Here is a 20,214-nt window from a genome sequence, read left to right on the forward strand (position 1 = left end):
TACACAGTTTTGTTGGATGTGGAACATAATCATGTTCTGAAAAATATTGGATCTATCACAAATATCTGAAATCCTTTTCAGAAGCTGAAAATAAGAGCCAGGTCATCCAGAATTAGAAGATGAAATTAGCCTGAGGTTGGCAGAAGATGAGACTAATTGATGAGTTTGACATTCAACCGAGTTACACATGACTTCATACTGACAACAAACTTGTGTGGAGCTGACTCCAGACCCATTTCCTAGAAGTTACCAAAGGGTTGTTCAAGATAGTTATGTGAAAGCACTTGCATGCAAGTGCCATGAAAACATCCCTGGTGATATGGCAGAATTATTCCCACGCTGGGATGAGATATAGTGGCAGAAACACCAAGAAATACCAAAGTAGTGATATTTGGGAACTGATCAGACTGTAGCTGCTACATTTGGGGGCCTTGTGGTGACTTAAGCTCCAAAATGAATCTTTGGGGGCTATATAATATTTTGGTAACCATATGGCAGAATTATCCCCCTGCTGGGATGAGATATAGTGGCAGAAACACCAAGAAATACCAAAGTAGTGATAGTTGGGAAGTGATCAGACTGTAGCTGCTACATTTGGGGGTTTTGTGGTTAGTAAAGGTACATAATGAATCTTTGGGGGCCTCTAAACATTTTGGTAACCATATGGCAGAAGTATTCCCACGCTGGGATGAGATATAGTGGCAGAAACACCAAGAAACTACCAAAGTAGTGATATTTGGGAACTGATCAGATTGTAGCTGCTACATTTGGAGGTTTTGTGGTCAGTAAAGGTACATATGAATCTTTGGGGGCCTGTAACCATTTGGTAACCATATGGCAGAAGTATTCCCACGCTGGGATGAGATATAGTGGCAGAAACACCAAGAAATACCAAAGTAGTGATATTTGGGAACTGATCAGACTGTAGCTGCTACATTTGGGGGTTTTGTGGTCATTAAAGGTACACGATGAATCTTTAGGGGCCTCCAACCATTTTGGTAACCATATGGCAGAAGGATTCACACACTGGGATGAGATATATTGGCAGAAACACCAAGAAACAATGGTGTAACCATTACGATACATTGAGCGTATTGGGTAAACATTTTTCATTGAAGATGCATACCTACATGTCCAATCTTTTGTTTTTAGCCATTATCCATACAATAACAGCCAAAAACAAAAAATTGGACATGTAGGTATGCATCTTCAATGAAAAACGTTTACCCAATACACTCAATGTATGGTAATGGTTACACCGTTGCAAGAAACTACCAAAGTAGTGATATTTGGGAACTGGTCAGACTGTAGCTGCTGCATAATGGATGTGACCCCAAACACAATATTTCTGGGTTTTCTATGCAGAAAAATTGTCCAATGAAATTTTATGTGGAAATATTCCTCATTAATCTGTGGTTGACAACAAAAGTTGATAAAAAAAAGAACCTGACAAAAATATGCTAAACCATGGTAAACTAATTTCAAAAAGGCCTTCTATGCATGTAGCACTTCAAGTATGATGTGCAATATCTTCAGGAAGTTCAACCAACCAAATTAGCAATGTGTGCAGGATCGTATCATGATACTGATAGAGGTCAGGGGTCAATGTTTTTCCTTTTTTGAAAAAAAGTAGATTTGGAGACTTCTGATAACATCAATTGTTGAAGCAAAAAAAAACAAGAAAAAAAAAATTGATCCCCCTCAGCCACTCTGGATTAATCCTAAACCTTGCAGTGTATTTTTTTCATGTAGAATTGAATGGTGTATGTATAAATTTATGAATGTTATCAGACAAAAAAAAAAGATTCCTGTGGCTTGAAGCAAATACAGGGGAAGGAGATAGATTATAGAAGAGCATTAAGGAGACATGGAACACAGACAATGGTATCAAGAGGAATAAAAAAAAAATTGATCAATATAAATTGATCAATATATGCTATATTGATCAATATACAACATCGCAAATTCATCCATCTTGGTAGTGCCCTGGGCAGCCGCAGGTCCCAAGCATTCAAACCTGTGTGTATATAAGGGACCGATTTGAGCATGAAGTAGATTCACTAGACCAATCATCGAATCACTTCAACAGCTTGCTCTCCCGTAGAATCACTCCAAGCCCCTTCAGCCCAGACTCTTGCATAAGTTCCCCGAACAACGAGTAAGTCAGACACTCACTTAGCACAATGGTGTTCAGCCAAGCTAACGATCCGATGTTGCATCTCTAGCCTCAACAGGACAGGCCCATTGCCGCAATAAGGAATCCGTCATTGCGTGCGTGCGAAAGATCAGAGGTAATGCACCTTTGCTTAGTCGGAAAACCGATCCAAGAAGCATACTAACATCATGAATGTTTGATGCGGCAGCGTTACCATCTGTTTCTTTTCTGCCGATCCCTTTCTTCCATTTCCTATCTCACTCAGGCCTCGTGCCCCATTCACTTCTATCTCAAAGCTCAGAGACACGGCAATCTCGCCTGCTCTTAGGTAAATACCAAGTCTCATTCGCTAGATCACAGTCTCACCATTTCTATCTAGGCACAATGCCTTTTGATGTAAATAGTTCATGAATCGTTTCTCTAACTGCGAAATGCATCTCTTAGTTGTCTACATTTTTACAATAGAAGCCCACAAGCCACAAGCGTCGTTCAAAGACTGCTACACACCGGGCAACGGCCACACACACACACGAGCCGACAGATCGACATTGTAATTGATTATATTCCTGGCACCCAGCTCTTCCTCCCCGTCGTTCAAGGTTATCTACACACACACACACAGAGACACCCGTCCGTCTTCTCTCCACCACGACACCCAAGAAACACGACGAGGAAGAAGAAGAGGGCCGGGAGCCAAGGTCAGACATCGGGCAGGCGAGGGAAGGACGGGCGAGGGAAGGACGGGCGGAGAGTGGAGGAGCGCGCACGCCCACCGCCCGAAGAGGAGCCCCACACACACCCGCAGAAAAAAAAGAGACTTACGAGCAAAAAAAAACAAGGGGGCGGGTAAGAAGAGCGGCGGGGCCGGGGAGGGGCGATGAGCGGACGGCTGTGCAGAAGATCAGGGCACGGGTAACAGACGGAAAAGAGGGGTAAGGCGATAACGATATAGGACGGAAGAGGGGCGCTCTTGGGGCGGAGGAGGAGAGGGCCGAGAACAAAGGCGACGACTCACGGTCACGGACGAGGAGGCGGGATGCTCGAGCCGGCGGAGCGGGGGTCCTGCACATCGCGAGGCCAAGTCAACGCGCGGCGCGCTCTCTCACGAGCCCAGGAAAAGGGACTGACGGACATTCACACACACAAACACTGGCCCTCCTCCCTGACACAAACCCCCGCAGAAAAGAACACTATCGATATAAAGAAAGAGAGAGAGAGAGAAACGTACGCGGATCCGGCCTCCGAGTGCAGAAAGAGAACAAGAAGAGAGAAGAAGAGGGGGATAAAGAAGAAGGAAGGGTTACGGGGAGCTGGCGCCGAGGAGGAGACGGGCGACGATTTCGTCGTCGTCGTCGTCGTCGGAAGAGAGCTCGGGGTCCTGGGGGCGATCGAGCGGAGAGCGGGGCTGGGGCAGACGGCGGCGGGGGTCTCTAGTCGACGACGGCATGGACGTCGTCGTCGTCGTCGTCGTCGTCTTCATCGCTGAGGCAGAAGAGAGCGGCGGGGGGAGCTCGTCGTCGTCGAAGATCTCGCCCTCCTCGATCTCCTCGCCGGGCCCGAGAGCCGCGCGGTGGCGAGGAGGCAAGGGCTTGGGTCTGGGGGGCAGCGGGATGAGCGCGGGCTGGAGGGGCTCGAAGGCGGGGGGGAGGAGGAAGGAGGGGCGCGGGGGGAGCGGGTGGGTGGGCGTCGGGAGCGGCCGGTCGTCTTCTTCCTCTTCCTCGGGTCCAGCTGGGCCGGACGCTTCTTGTGCTTGGTCTCTTTCTTCTTCTTCTGCTGCTGCTGGGACGGTTGCGTCTTGTGCTTGGTCTCGTTCTTCTGCTGCTGCTGCTGGGATGCTGTCTTCCTCTCTTTGTTCGAGGGGATGGTCGGTGAACACGCTCTCGAGCTCCTCGCTATCGACGCTGCTCGGATCCTCCTCCTCGTCCTCCCCAGAGGAAGAGGCGGAGCATCCAGCAGGCTTGCGCACGCCAGGCGCGTCCTCGTCGCTGGAGATGAACATGACGAAGTCCGAGTTGTCGGCCATCTGGTCGTACTTGGCGCGTTTGGCGCCGGGGTTGACCTCGGTGTTGTGGCTGATGCCCGTGAAGGCGCGGTGCGGGTGGGCGTCGAGGGGCGGTTTGGGAGCTTTGCGTTTGCCCTTGGGACGGTCGGAGCCGGTGAGGTCGGTGAAGAACAGGCCGGCCGAGCCGGACCCCCCGGGCGCCTCTGCATCCGACGACCCCCCGGGCCCGGCGGCCGAGCGCCGGTCGTCGTCCGGATGGCCCGCCTCCCCCTCCTCGTCGTCCTCGTCGTCGTCGCCATCGGGCTTGTGGTTCCGGTTGATCATGTGGCGCAGGCGACAGCCCGGGTTGGAGCAGGTGCCCTTGGTGCTGAACTCGGGACACTCGCGGACGTGCCGCTCGGCGCACTGGGCGCCCTTCGAGCACCAGCCGAGGTCGGCAAACTCTTGGCAGATCTGCGCGGTCGTCGGCTTGACGTGCGGATAGGGACACTCGGCCTTGTTGCATCGGGGGAAGTGGGAGCAGTGCTCCATGTTGTGCGGGTTCGGCTTGTGCGAGAGCGGACACGAGTTGGCGGAGTACGAACACTTCTTCCGCAGATACCGCGGACAGATCGCTACCTGCGATGGATCATGCTGGTAAACACACGTCAGACCGTTTCGACAGGCACCTAGACCATCAGTCCCCAATGTGATCAGAAGCAAAGAAAGAAGAAAAAAAAAAAAATCAGAATCCAAACCAATCAGGCGGCTTTGATGAGCGCTGTGTGGAAAGAGAGAAAGGCTGGAAATGTAGAGGAGGAGAGAGAAGCTGAACCGGTCTTGGCAAAAAATCGGCACTGTTCGTTCTTTTTAATTAATGGTGGTCGCGAGACTTTGGTTGCAAGTTTAGAATGACGTCTGTTGGGAGACATACGGGAGGGGTGAGACCAAAAGTAGTGGGATATATGTGGGCAGTGTGCGGGCGTGGGGGGAGTGAGTGTGAAGGGAGCTTACGAGTGGAGGGTGGTCTTCTTAGACGGGTCCCACGAGTGGACAGAAGAGTACGAGCGAGCGGCGGGGGTGTACCTGGCCTTGATGGCGTTGACGGAGGCGAGGAGTTTGGCGCGCTTGAGCTGGTGGAGTCTCTGGGCCTGGAACTTCTTGAGCGCGCTGAGCTCGACGAGGTTGCCGGACTTGGTGCGGACGTAGGTCGTGCCGCCGATGAGCGCCTTGCTGGGCGTGGGCTTGGGGGCGGTCTGGGAGGCGGGGGGCGGGGGCGGGGGGGCGGCGGTGTCCGGTGGGGCCGGCGCAGGGTCTGCAGATCCCACAGGAGGGGGGTCAGAGGGGCGCACGAGGGGCATGGAGAGAGAGAGAGACTGACTGGTCTTCCGGACGAGCTTCTTGCCCTGGGTGTCGCGGACGAAGGAGACGCCGTTGATGACGAGCTCGTTCGGCTTGCTGGCGGCGGCGGCAGGGGCCGGCAGCGTCGGGGCGAGGCGCAGGTTGCCGAGGGTGGCGGCGGCTTGGGAGACGGGGGAGGGGGCCAAGATGTGGCGCGGGGGGGCGAGGGAGGCGGGGTTGTCTGGCTGGGGGGGCGGGATGGCGGGCTGGAAGGGCTGGGCGGCGACGGAGAGGGCGGAGGCGGGGGGCGGGAGGGGCTCGGAGGGCGGCGGGACTGGGGCTTGTGGGGTGGGCTGGCTTGGTGGCCGGTTGAGGATGAGTTTGGTGGATCGGCCGGCGTGGGGCCGGGCGGGGCTTGGGCCGGCGGGGGCGGGGGCCAGCTTCCAGGTGGTCTTGGTGACCACGGGCAGGGCCGAGTTGAGCCGGGAGTAGTAGCTGGCTGGGGCCGGCGTGGCAGTGACAGTGGCGGTGCTGGCTGCTGAGGCTGAGGCTGAGTCCTGCAGGGTCTTCTTGCATTCGTCGATGGTCCCTGCGGGCGGAGGATGAGGGGGTCAGCACACTGGACACTCTGCTGGGTTGTTGTGGTGCTTACCCTGCAGCCTGGCCATCTGGGCGAGCACTGACTGGTGCTCGGCAGTCATCCTCTGCTTGGTTGGTTCGTCGTTGCCAGCCAGCGGGCGGGCGGGGCGGAGTCAGCAGAGCAACCCACTAGGAGCATACTCCCCCCCCAAATAAATAATAGCCTTATACCGAAACACCCTTTCAAGCACCAATCCCAGGATGCAAGTGGGTCGGGTCGACCCGAGAGAGACCCGAGACCGGGCGGGCTCGGGCAAGTCTTTCGGAATCTTGACCCGACCCGCCCCGACCCGACCTCCAAATGGGTTCGGGTTCGGGCACGTCTTGTTCATTTCGGGTCGGCCCGAAGACCCGACAATGACCCGATCAAGTCACCTGTCAGCCGTGACTGGTGACATATCTGATATTCCCTCGCAAGCCCATCCCCATGGAACGGGCCATGGTGGTATCGATATCCAGCATTAACAATCCTTGGCCCCCAGAGATGCCCCGCTTCAAACAGAAACGACCCGCCGCCGTGATTTCCTCTTCATCCAATGAAGATTCCGATCCCATTGCAGTTATTACCCAAGTCACCGCCAAGGATGAGACCCCGTCAAGCACTCAACAGAACAACCAAAAAGAACAGTCCAGCGCACAAGAATCTAGCCAACCATCAAAGAAGCAGAAGACCACCAGCAATATATGGGAGCACTTCACTAAGAAAGAAAACAGCAAGTCACTAATTATTTTGAGCCATCCAGATTCCAAATTGTATGTGTTCATCGGCACCCACTGACAATCAACATATTAATTCCTTTCCTTTTTAAAGGCAAGGGTACCAAGGCTCAATGCCAACACTGCCAACAACAACCGGACGGTAAGAGCATCAACGGTACAAAGCACTTATGGCGCCACCTCAATCGATGCAGCTCCCACATCAGTGCAACCAAGCAGACTGTGCTGAAACTCTCAGCAGCAGGCTTGAAAGGACCAACAGCAACCAATCAGATCTTTTCTCAGGACGTCTCACACAAACTATTAACTAAAATGATCATCGCACACAAACAGCCTTTTGTCTTTGTCAAACAACCACTCTTCCAAGCCTTTGTTGCCTCACTACAACCCCAGTTCAAATTTTTTACTCGCACAACCCTCAAGACCAATATCATGGCTCTATACAATTCAATGAAGGAAAAGCTAGCGCTCAAGATTTCTGATGTTAATCAGGTAGCCTTAACCACAGATCTCTGGACCTCGTCTAACCAGACACCATTTATGGTGGTTTCGGCTCACTACATTTTGTCCGACTGGACCCTGAAGACTCGTGTCATTTCCTTCAAAGAGCTTCCAACTCCTCACACCGGTGTTGCTATTGCCAATCAACTTGTAGCTACGATGACTGAGTGGAAGATATTTGATAAGGTAGCATCTATCACCGTTGACAACGCCGCAGCCAACAACTCTGCAGTCACTCAAGTGATGTCAGTCATTTCAGCTCGGAGAAGAGTCCCCCTTGAGATGAAGGGAAAGTATTTCCACATCTGATGCCTTGCACACGTCATCAACTTGGTTGTGAAGGATGGCCTTAAAATATTCTCAAAAGCTATCAACAAGATTTGGGAGAGCATTTGTTATACTAAGAGCACCCCTTTGCGCAAACAGTTGTTCAAGGAATCAATTGATGTTATTAGAATGGACCAGCAAGCATTCCCATCAGTCAATGTTCCCACCCGCTGGAACTCTACTTATCTAATGCTTACGTCAGCCCTCCTGTACCAAGAAGTGTTTGAACAGCTAGTGATTCAAGACACAAACTACTCTAATTGTCCTACCTCAACTGAGTGGGAGGAGATTGCTACAACGAAGGGCTTTTTGGCTGTTTTCTACTCGGGTAAGTCTTTTCTTCTTTGCTGCGTTCAATTACCATCAATCAATTAACTGGCATTGTATTCACCCCTTATTTATTAAAGCTACTTTAACGCTTGGAATGACGCAATACCCAACTGCACACCTTGCCTACAAGACTATGAAGAAGATCGATAAGCAGCTCAAAGCCTCCCTACGCAGCAGCTTGGCCCACATCTTAGAAATGACACAGCCCATGCAGGATAAATTTGACAAGTATTGGATTCCAATGGAAGACTTCACAGCCATCAACCAAGTATTTGATCCACGTTGCAAGTTCCAACACATTGAATTCATTGTCTCTGAGGAGCTTGGAAACAAGCAACCTACAATCACCATCAACCGAATCAAGAGTATCCTTTCAACCTGGTTTAAAGAGGTGATTAGCAACAAAAACAAATCCATCGCAAACAATATCCCAAGCCCAAATCCCAAAGAAAACAACTCAACCAACACAAAGAAATTGACTAATCTCGATGAAGACGATCAGCAATTCAAGCAATACCTCAAACAGAAGAAGGTTGCCCAATCAGTCTCTACAACCGCCGAGCTAGATCTTTATCTCCAGGAACCACCAGTTCTGGTCAAATCCAAGAGCTTTTCTGTCCTCTCCTGGTGGAGCACCCATAGCAAACGATTCCCAACTCTTGCTATACTAGCAAGATCAATCCTTATGACTCCAATGACTTCCATTGCATCAGAGTCGGCATTCTCCTCAGGTGGCAGAATGCTCAGTAGTTATTGAACCCAAATGAAACCCTGCACTCTTGAAGCACTCGTATGCGGGCAAAACTGGATCTGCGCGGACAAGGCGATAATGATGGATGATCAAGGAGTCTATTCGGATCCGGTTTCCATTAATTCCACTTCAGCCTAGTTTTTTTCTCAACTTTCTATTGTCTGCAATGTATATATATTTTCTTGTTTTTGATCATTTCTTCTCACTGTCCCTTCCAACTTGTCTCTATTCTCATTCAACGGCTCAAAGAGCCCGGGTCAACCCAAACCCAACCTGGACCCAATCTGAACCCAACTACACTTAGTCGGGTTTGGGTTTGGGCAGCGTATTTGGAATTTTGACCCGACCCAACATATTATTGGGTCTGGGTTTGGGCACTGTTTTCCAACCCGTTTACATCCTGACCTGCATATTCTATCAAAAGTACATGTTGCTAACCAAAACATCATCTCATCCTCCATGTCAAAAGAATCCACCAGGGGAGCTGTTCATCCAGCCCAAAACCGGCTCATGAAAGGCTGGAGAAATAGCTTTCTCAGATTTCCAAACATAAAACACTCAAGCCTCAGTGGTGCAAGTTCGCTGTTGAAAAGCTGATATGGACCGATTTGCAGGAGGCAAAGAGATGCTTGTAGAACAAACAAACAAATCTAGTCGCAGAGTAAATGATGCCAGGATTGTTTGTCAGCCAGCTTTGAGAACCCGACCCTCCACCTTGAAGCGTGGAGAGAACCGCGGAAAAAGATTGGGTGCGCCCAGACCTTCTTCCCTGTCCAAGGTCCAAAAATTGGGTGTATTTAATAGAAAGAATGCTGTGGGATTTCCAAAATTCTACAGGTTGGACAGCCACAAGCTATGTAGTCTTGATCAACCTGTGCAATTTTATCCAAAAGAAAGCAGATCTTTCAATATGCAAGCCACCTCACTTTACATTAACTAGCCCCTGTGAAAAGGGTTGACTGGGCACACGTCCCTCCAGCCAAGGGTGTTTGAGGGTCTTCTCTGCTGGACATGCACCCACAGCAGCAGCAAGGGCCTTTGTTTAGTTTTGCAGGTCACAGGCGGATGCTCCTGATCTTGCCCCAAACTGACACAAGTCCCTCCCTGTGCTCACAGCACGCAAGCACCCTCCCACTTGCAGGAGGGACTGGTGCTGTTGGAATATATGCTTCAAGCCCCATTTGAGTGGCCAATTGGCTATATGATCTACTATTCAAAAATCACCAGTAAGACCAACTGTGTGTTTAGCTCACACCGCATGCAAACAGCTGATGATTTTGCATAATTGTCATCATAGGGATTTGCGCGCGGGCTCAAAATGCATTTGAGGACACCTGCGTGACAGGTCAGTCGCCACGCCTGTCAAAATTTGTCTGGTCAGGGGCCAGCCCACAAGCCCCAATTCCCACAAGCAACAACTTCCCACAACAAGTGACACATCAAGCGCACATCAAGCGACAACTTCCCACAACAAGCGACAGCCTGCCACCAATCAACACTTCAAGCCACGTAAGTTTATTTAACCCAATGTCATACATAAATTGTTATAAAATTCAAGTCAACCCGGCTAATGTACACACCCCCTCTCCCTTTCATCTTACCCACAGGTCCGCTTGGGGCGTCACCATCATCATGATAATCTGCACATGTTCAATATGTATCAAGTTCACGGTCACTGATCCCACCGGAACAAACATCAACGGCCGTTTCATGTCTGCTCAAAATAAAATGAAGCATCAAAGTGACAATCGCATTCGACATACGTCAATTGGTACCCAATTTCATATCTCGCATTAATCTACTGAACCATCACATACATCTGAATCTAATTCAGATTTGGCGAGTGAGAATTCAGCACAACTGACTGATGATTCCCCTACCACGCTTCAAAAGGCTCCAATAGATGGCAGGTTTTTGTTTATAAATCATTCACACTTCTTAATTGAAGTTATTCTAACACATTTCGTCTTCTTTTTTGTAGAAATGATGGTTTTTTTTATATGCTGGCTACATCTCTATGGAAATGTTGGATTGAAACAATGTCAGATCGCACAGAACCTGATCATGAAGATTATTGGCAACGCAGAAACAAACCCGCATGGACTCTCAACTATCCCTAAAGATCCTTGCACAATTTCAAGAGACGACCTGTTGCCCAACATGTTTCAAGCTATACGAACCACCAGATTTGCCCAACCACTGCACCTATCGCGAAACTCCTAGGGCTTGAGTATGTGGATCACCTCTGTTCAAAGAAAAGCAATTATTTGTCGGCAATTCCCACCTTGGAAAATTCCAACTGTATCAGTTCCGCTTGCGCAATCGTCAGTTTTCCTCGGTCAGAATACCTGCGACAGTCTTTGTCAGCCAAAGTCTTTTGGACTGGCTCCGATGGTTTCTCAATCTTCCTTCAATTGAAAGTGAAATTGACGCTTGGCAAACACACATTGAAAACACTTCAGGCAAAGCTCTCATTGACATCCAACAAGGCTCAGCTTGGAAAGGATTACGCTGGACTGAAAATACGGAAACATCTAATTCACTCAGACTAGTTTTTAACCTCTTCGGGAATTGGTTTAACCCTACTGGAAACAAACTTGCTGGACGACAACAATCAATTGGGGTAATTCTTATGAATTGCATGAACTTTCCACCAACGATGCGAAACAAGACTCAATACACATTCCTATTGGGCATTACCCCAGGACCACAGTACCCAAGTATGACTACGATCTCACACCTAATCAAGCCGTTGATTGATGAGCTGGTCCAACTTGCAGCACCAATTAAAATCAAAACAGCAGCTCATCCGGATGGCTGCTTGGTAGAAGTAAAGCTATTACCCGTTGTTGGTGATATGGGTGCAACACACAAGGTTTGTGGGTATGCATCTGACTCGGCCAATTACTTTTGCTCATGGTGTGGTGTCAAGAGTGACAATCGTAACCAAATGAAGATAGGACCCCCAAGGTACAGATCAGAAGTGCGAAGGTCTTCGAATGCGTGGCTGGCAACAAAAACACTGAGCGGCCAGGAGAAAATTCTACAAGGTACTGGCGTACAATACTTGGAGCTCAACCGATTGACTTGCCGTGATCTGGTCAGACATGTTGCATTGGGAATCTTGCATAATTGGATGGAAGGTGTCCTGATGCATCACTTTCGCGAACGCTGGGGCTTTCAAACTCTATTGTTCAAGGAGGCAAAACGTCAAGGTGCTCAAGAGTCAACTAGCAGAAAAAGACCACAATTGGATGGCTTACACGGACGTGAACCAGATGAAGCAGAGAGTGATGACGGGGATAGTAGCAACAATGATGTCAAGCTTGGTCAGGGGGTAAGAGGGTTGTTGACCAATGAAGAAATGGACTACTTTTGTGGTGCACTAGCCAAGGTGGTCCTCCCTACCAAGGTTGGCATCATTCCAAGCGATTTGGGGAAGGCCAAGTGTGGAAAACTGAAGGTATCTCAGTGGTATACGCTCTTCGTATATGTCATTCCACTTATCATACCCAAGATGTTTTTCAGCAATGTTACAAAGATAAAGCAGCACCCCAATTGCTCCCTCATCATGCAGAACATCTCAAATCTAGTTCAATGCACCCACTTAGTCTGTTCAAGGACAATCCGACCCTCCCACATGGTCCAATTTAATCAAATGTACAATAGGTACACATCAACTTTGGAGCAGATTTATGAAGACCTAGTTGTCCAACCAAGCCACCACTACGCATTGCATGTCCCTGAACAAATGGCCTTGTGGGGGCCATTAGGTGGTGTTGCTGAATTTGCAGGGGAAAGGATGATTGGGAAGCTGAGGACTTTGAATACCAATGGGCGACTGGGTGAGTGATTCCTCTAGCCGTGCTTGATTGGTTGTACTGATGAGCACATTTTGCCTGTTGTAGGTGAATTGGAAGGTACATTAATCCGCCGCATCTCTCAGATCCAAAAACTCAAGGCAAACAAGGATTTTCAGAATTTTCTTGCGCCACAGCTCAATCCAGAAAGAGAGCGAGGGCAAGGGAGGTGTGTAGCTGTGGACAATGCACTATACACTTGGGTGCATTCCCATGCCTGCTTGGTTGACCCAATGGTCCGCCGATTTGACGAGTTACCCCACCCACCTGACGCCCAAGTGTTATCATCCCGGATGTCAATCATGGCCACGTGGCACATCTCGGGAAAGCTGCATGTGGAGACACAAGCACCAAACAACGTGATTGGATGGAAAAAAACAGAAATTGTTGAATACGGGTTTGTTAGAGATATTGTGGGGTATGACCACCCAGACCAAGGGGCATGCATGGTGCTTAACGTTCAACCCATCAAAAACAAGTTTTGCAAGAAAGCAACCAACTCCTCTGCCAAATTTTGATTTTGGCTCTATTGTATGAAGGCAGTTGTTGGGACAGTTGCATCTGACCACCTCATCATCCCGGTTGAAGATGTCCAGTACGTGGCTGCCTATCGGATGCTTCCACCCGGTACATTTGGCTTGCCCTCACAGGGAATTATCTCAAGCCCAGTCAATCATTTGGGGGGGGGCTAGAGATCCCTGAGTAGCTACTATTTTCATATTTTTTTGTTCTTGTCACAATTTCGTAGCTTTCCTTCCTATTTTTTTTGTTGTAACAATTTGATGGGTATCCCCAAATTGTCACCCCTTTTAGCAACACTCACGTAGTGCCCATGAAAATATACCAATTGCAAACCAGGAGAGCCAGAAGAAGTCAGAAGCACGCTCCTGTTGGTCCAACCTGCTGCAAACCGGGCCTTGAGCCGTGAGCTTTCAATTTGCTACCAGGCCTCAACATAATTCAGCAAAACAATTCTGTAGATTGAGGATCAATTTTTGTGAGATTTGTCTTGTTCACAGTAGGTAATATTGTGTAAATAAAATTTAATTATGACCAGCATCTTGGATCATGCCGTGCTCCGCTCCCCCACAGCGAATGACTGTCCATTGGGTAAGTGGCTCTTGAATCACATCTTTTTTTTCGATAAATTCCCAGTCTATATCTTCTATTTCCATGCTGCATTTGAATTCAGATTCAAATCAGTAACACCAAAATGTGAAATATTCAAAGTGTCAAGAGCTTACTTTTGATAGGCCTCAACGCCTGGACAAGCTTCAAGCTCAATGCCTCCATTTGTCTTTCCAACCATAGATAACCCCGCCAAAGTGCTCTTCATCTCAATAATAGCCTTCATGTACGCAGCGGCCCAACAGTAAGTGGTGATTGTTTTCTCAAGGTGAGTGATGCTTGAATTGTTGAAGTGTTTGTCGTAGCTTGCTTGTTCCACCATTGAAAACGGTGCACCCTTTTTGATCCAATTTCGAAAGTCTTCCTCAGCGTGGCCGAGAGCCATTTTTTGAAGCTCAGTGACTGCTGCCTCCAATTTCTTCACTCAATCAATATGTTCCTCCTTGAGCCACCTGAGTTTGTCGTGAGTTAATGTGTAAGACCGTTTCAAGAATTTTCCCATGTACCACGCCGCCTTCCAGATATCAGAGTCTCTGACCGCCATCTTGATGTTTTTGAAGGCCAGTGCGTGTTCCTTGTCAGCCGTGTTGGTGATTCTGAGATTGTCACTCATTGCAGTTCTGTCTTGCTGTCCAAAAAACACACCGGTGTCACCGCGTTTATTCTGTATGCGGTTCTTCGGAAATATTCCACCTCATTCCCTCACACTCCATTTCTGTGTGGGCTCCAGGGCCTCGCAGCATTGCACAGCAAGACCCACAGCTTTGTGCAAGGCAACATTGCTTGATTTTCTGTTTCATTTTTTCTTGCTATCATATTTTGAATTTCACACTTTCACTCTTGATCAGGGTACTAAGTTTTGTAGATGAGGTTTAATGACAAAGTAATAGGAAAAAACAACTTTTTAAAAGCCCAAAAAAGCCAGAAATGGAGTCAGAAAGTAACATGGACAAACCACTTCACATGAGATCATTCGTAATGTAAATCAAGGTCTCTATCAACAATAAAGTCAAAATCTGCAATATGCTTTTTTTCAACATCTTCATGAATCTCATTGTTCTCAATTTTATCACAGATGTTAATCATTTTTTTGGCAATCTGAAGAGATATACCAGTCTTTGTGAATTCACCATTTTTGGTTGGCCTCAATGTCCCGTGAGTGTGTAGTCGTTGCGAAAAGATCATTTGAACCATCATGTCGGGCTTGAAGTGGACGCCAAACCCAGCTTGCGGAAATACAAACTGACCATTCTGCACATCAGAGCCTAAGGCGCTTAGACCGGTGGACTTCAGCGTTGGAATAACCAATAAGAAAGCAAACAGGAGACGTTCATCGTCCCTGCGGTCCTTGTGCGGAAGGTGAAGGTAAGATTGCTGGAAAAGCACTTGCAACTGAGTGGTGTGTCAAGATCAGGGATTTTGGGCTCTGAAAATCCTGGTATGCTGTGTTCAATCATGAATCGACGGTTTCGGAAGAGAGCAACTTTCCAATTGGCTGAAACAAGTCCCATAAAATCTTGTTGGCACGGTTGGCATCTTGCATGTGTTGTTTCCATTCTTCGAGGTTTTCCTTAATAGCCTTAGAGTTGACATAGTGTCCAACGATTTCTAGCCTAGTTGAAGATTTGCGCCATCCTATGGCCCACATGAAGCCCCCGCAAGATCGAGATTCAGATCCAACAGCATAGACAAACATTTTGGACTCCTCCAGAAAGGCTAGAAACCAGTCCAAATCACGACGCTTATCCGCAGAAATATCCTTAAGATCAGTGAAGACTATATCAGCCACAACGGTTTGCTGTTTATCTTTCGTGAGCTTCTTGTTGAATACGCAAACATGCCCGTTATCATAGAGGCGGAACTTTTTGGGATCAGTAACAACCGAGATGGCAGCATCCATTTCTGCACTTGTTGGGTTGCGCGCGAGTATTGGCTCTGTAGAAGGTGGGGGTCCCCCATTCTTGAACTCGGCCTTCTCCAATTTCCGCTGATCCTTTCGCTTATTCAAATCAGCCGTGATTGCTGGGAAGAGATCTCAAAGTGCTCAAAGTGGATCAATCTTGACATCAGTTGTACAACCTCCAGTTGCGGGAGGTAAGTCCGTGACCCAGTTCACCATTGTGGTGCTCCATTCCAAACCATAAGTAGTATTTTATTGCTTCTTTTTACATATATTCATCATTACATAGCCCATCTCCCCTTCACCCTTCACGAATACCTCATTATTATTACATATTCAGGTTCTACATCAAATTTCACATATAGTCACTCATACATAGTACCCCCTTATCTTCAATGGTTCAGTAGTTATAGAGGATATAAGACTTACAGACAACCTACAGTCTTCATTAGTTACAATACTCAATTCATTAGTAACTTACTTGAATCATTACAGTAAATTCCTTTTACATAATTACTCTCACATACTAAACCCTTTACATACATTTCTCATTATGTACTATGCCTATTGTATACATTACATCATTGGATCTGTGCTTACCCTTTCCAGTAGTGCTCATCATTACAAGTTGTTACTATGTTCACATCACTCTTCCCTATTTGTACAACCTTCCTTCCCATAGCCAGAACTCTTCATTGTCTGTGCTCATCCTTCCTTCATATAAGAACTGTCTTTCCCCCCCTCACTTGTACCTCATGCAGAATTCTATATACAGAAATTATAAGTTAGAAATTACTCATCACCCATTGATATCAGTGCAGTTGCTCCTGAACCCATTGCTATTGAACCTTGCCATTGCATTCCCCACTCTCATCACTCCTCCAACTCTCTTACCCTCAGTAGTCAGTAGTTAAGCTCATAGTACTAGCTCCTAAGATCAAGCAGAAATCAGCCACACCTTTTCTTCTTTTTCTTAGTGTTACTCTCATCCCCTCAGCATTAGTCAGGAAGGCAGCCTCATCAGCACCTTTGCATAGCTTACATTAGTACTATTGTTGCTATCCATTTCCCTTCCAAGCTCTATTCTCCCCTTTGAGTAGTTCCACACCGTGGCTGCGGTGTGCCTCGCTCCTTGCTTCTTCATCCAATTACGATTCCTCTGGCGTTGCCAGGTGGCTGTGCGCTGACTAGAAAAAACCATCAATCAATTCCATGCAGCTAGAGACATTGTTAGAGTTTTGACTTACATTAATTTTTCCTCTTCTGTCTTGGGAGCCTCCTCTTGATTCGGGAGTTCTAGCTGCTCAGCCTCAGGCCTCATTGGAACAAGTCCCTCACCATTTTCAGATGATTCACCAGCACTAGATTTGTTGTCCGAGGCAAGATCAAATCCACCATCACTCAATTCCTCATCCCCTTCCAGATCGATTTCTCCATCACTAGATTCCTTGTTGTCCCACGCAAGATCAAATTCTCCGTCACTCAATTCTTTGTCCCCATCTAGATCAATTTCTCCATCACTCAATTCGTCAGCCAGGCTAGTTAGAGGAGAGTCAACCCTCAATTCGTCAGCCAGGCTAGTTAGAGGAGATTCAACCTCATTCTCGTTCAGGTGGTCCATCGTGTCTTAGCAGTCAATGACAGGGAAAAAAAGCAGTTAGGGCAGGGGAGATAAAGGAGTCATGGAAAAAGCTTTACTCACTTAGTTTATCGGGTGTGGAATCTATTCAGCAGAACCACAATTATCCTACAAGCTAGTTCACAAGTGAGAAAACGATATATATTTGATGTTAGTATTTAATTTATTAATATAAGGACCCCACCCCTGCTGAACTATGATCAGCCAAGGTCAACAACAACCCGGTTACTCTTGCGTTTGTATTAGCGTTGAGCGGGCCTGATTGTGGATGACCCCAGCTTTCACATAGTGCCAGAGGAGCAGGATATATGATCAAAGGGCACTCACTTTGTGAAATGACAATAATCAACAGTGGAGTTGCGCACAAACAGATCCTACAAGCAGCTAGAATCATTACAAAACATGCAATCAATTAACCAATCAATCAGTTGATTTGTTGGCCCAAGTAAATAAATGAAAGGATAGCTCACACTGATCGGGTGGGGGTTGAGCAGCTTGGGCTCGGCTTGGATGGAGGAAACGGTGATTCTGTAATCAATCGACTCATCAATCAGTCAATTCGTTGGCCCGAGTTCATAAATCAAGGGATAGCTCACACTGATCGGGTGGGGGTTGAGCAGCTTGGGCTCAGCTTGGATAGAGGAAATGGTGATTCTGTAATCAATTGACTCATCAATCAGTCAATTCGTTGGCCCGATTACATAAATCAAGAGATAGCTCACACGGATCGGGTGGGGGTTGAGCATCTCGGGCTCGGCTCGGATGGAGGGAAGGAGCTGGGGAGTCTGCAATCAAGCCGCCGGTTGGGCTGGCTGGCTGGGCAGATCGGAAACCGCGATGACAAGGAGGGGGCACGAGACGCACGTCCGATTGAAAAGTGGTGAAAACAAGTGCTGTCGATGTGGTGGGAGGTGGTGGGGCTGTCTTAGTCCACGCTTGGATTAAGTTCAAAGTTTGAACTCAATGCTGTTCCCCCCCCCCCCCCCCCCCCCCCCCCCCCGTTACTGGAAATTCAGTGTTCCAGACCGCCTACAACCTCTCAATCCTCAACCGCTCCGTCGGCTGGATGATCTTCGAACTCACCGACCTCACGCTCACCTTTGATCTCAACTCCTTGGCCAGAGAAGCCGGCGCAAACGGTCTCACTGTGTTCTGAACTCGTGGTAGGAGGGGGTGCGACATGCTTTTCATTGATGATCTCTGATTCTGATCTGGGCCTGACTGAACACACTGACGCGATCTACAAACACTATGAACAACTAAATCAAATGTCTTATGGGACCTTTGATCCCTCCCCTGAAGATACTTGGGACCAAGTTCAAGAACTGCCTCGGATTGACAAACCAACGAGCCAAGCCTGGATCGATGTTGTTTTGGCTGCTAAGCCTGTGTTGTTTGATACTCGCAAGGAGATTGGAGAGTGTGTCAAAAGTTGGACACCTGACTATCTCAAGCTGAAGTGTGGAAAGAAAAAATGCTCGGTTCATCTCTCCAATCCTCTCTCTTCCACCACTTTAAGATGGCACAATAAGAACTTCAAATACAAGACAATGAGCTTTATGGAGCTGATCGATCGAACAACCGGCGCCGCAACTTTTGGCGGCGAGAACAAGGATCACCGGATTGTTTACCTTCGCTCATTATCTAACTCCCCCAAACATCCCTCTAATTTTCATACCTACTTCCCCAAAATCTTTCTTGATTTTAAGATCCCTCAAGCCGTGAATGATTATATTATTGATTGTGACGCCTTCTTTTTGAGTGTTCTCCGGATTTCTGGGGCTGATATGGGGTAAGGTTTTTTATGTGAAAAATAAAATTGAATCCGCATGTGTATTGAATCGCATTGTCTTTTTCACAATGGTGGCCAGTCTCTGGGCTCACTACAATACATACGACAATATCCTTGTGCAAGTTCAAGGGAAAAAACTGGTCAGGCTCTGGCACCCAAGGTAAATTCAGACCCGCATCCAATTCCTTGGAATTTCCATGTGGCAGCTAACTGTATCTCGATCAACCAACAGGGAGATTACCAATCTGTATATCGAAGGTAGTTCATCACGTATTCCTAGCTTTGACCCGCCTGATTTGAATCGGTTCCCACTCTATTGCACGTTGCATCCACTGCTTTGTGTCTTAAACGTACGTCCAAATCATCTGCGCCAGCCGCTTGTATTTGAGGGATAGTTGATGATGAAAATGGGGCTTTGTTTGACGGTATGAAAAGTCAGGAGATAGCTTATTTACACCCGCAAACTGGATACACGCCGTCCAGACGCTAGAGCCGAGCATCTCAGTCAACACGTTTTTCAAACCCAATCGCCTCTCAGACTTTTACGAGTCTAAGAAGAAGGACATATGGGGCAATGTCGATCTGGCACCTTACAACAAGCTCCACGAGCGACTGTTCCAGGATATCTTGGCTGCAGCTCCTCATCAACGCTTAGCAGACCCACCTCGCGATCAGAACGACTCACTCGGCTCGCGCTTTAACTGCTTACCCATTGATCAGCGGCAATTTTATTTCAAAAAAATTGCCATCGACTTGATTAGACATGCTGATCAATTGTCCCAATCCTTGTAAAAGCAAACAAAGTTTCTTGCGCATTTCTCCTATATCTTCTGCCATGCCGTTATCTGTGAAATTAGGAACACTTTAGCTTATTGCTTTTGTGCTCAGTTCGGTGTATACATTTCCTTGTTTTTGGAACCCTTCAATACTGCCATTGGCAGTCAAAATCATCCTCCCTTGGTCTTTTGCTTGTTATTCAAGGAAAGCGATCAATATGAAGATCGGTGCAAAGTTATTTCCCTTTGGTAAAACCACTGGAAAATACTTCACAATCACACATGTAACAATGTGTTGACAAATGATTAATCCATTAAATTCAGGTGTGAGGGCAAAACACAAGCATGTCAAGCATTACGGTGTGAGAACTCCTTTG

At 47.6% G+C, this 20,214-nt stretch overlaps 4 protein-coding genes across 4 annotated transcripts; 1 reads left to right on the plus strand and 3 right to left on the minus strand.

Annotated features, from left to right (window-relative positions):
• Positions 1-3,455: 3,455 nt before the first annotated feature.
• PtA15_11A338 (uncharacterized protein) lies at positions 3,456-6,255 on the minus strand (the record flags this gene model as incomplete). Its single annotated transcript, XM_053161236.1, has 5 exons — positions 3,456-4,825; positions 4,972-5,054; positions 5,151-5,365; positions 5,489-5,976; positions 6,243-6,255. 5 exons carry the CDS (start codon positions 6,253-6,255, stop codon positions 3,456-3,458), a joined length of 2,169 nt encoding a protein of 722 aa, XP_053025203.1.
• Positions 6,256-13,645: 7,390 nt separating this feature from the next.
• Positions 13,646-14,115, minus strand: PtA15_11A339 (uncharacterized protein; the record flags this gene model as incomplete). The annotated part of the gene is made up of 2 exons (XM_053161237.1): positions 13,646-13,778; positions 13,847-14,115. 2 exons carry the CDS (start codon positions 14,113-14,115, stop codon positions 13,646-13,648), a joined length of 402 nt encoding a protein of 133 aa, XP_053025204.1.
• A 1,068-nt stretch (positions 14,116-15,183) lies between these two features.
• On the minus strand, positions 15,184-17,251 carry PtA15_11A340 (uncharacterized protein; the record flags this gene model as incomplete). Its single annotated transcript, XM_053161239.1, has 2 exons — positions 15,184-15,752; positions 16,969-17,251. 2 exons carry the CDS (start codon positions 17,249-17,251, stop codon positions 15,184-15,186), a joined length of 852 nt encoding a protein of 283 aa, XP_053025205.1.
• A 1,211-nt stretch (positions 17,252-18,462) lies between these two features.
• PtA15_11A341 (uncharacterized protein) lies at positions 18,463-19,853 on the plus strand (the record flags this gene model as incomplete). The annotated part of the gene is made up of 4 exons (XM_053161240.1): positions 18,463-19,061; positions 19,141-19,221; positions 19,294-19,411; positions 19,497-19,853. 4 exons carry the CDS (start codon positions 18,463-18,465, stop codon positions 19,851-19,853), a joined length of 1,155 nt encoding a protein of 384 aa, XP_053025206.1.
• Positions 19,854-20,214: the final 361 nt, after the last annotated feature.

Source organism: Puccinia triticina, chromosome 11A (assembly GCF_026914185.1).
Source record: "Puccinia triticina chromosome 11A, complete sequence".
In the NCBI taxonomy this organism is placed as follows: Eukaryota; Fungi; Basidiomycota; class Pucciniomycetes; order Pucciniales; family Pucciniaceae; genus Puccinia; species Puccinia triticina.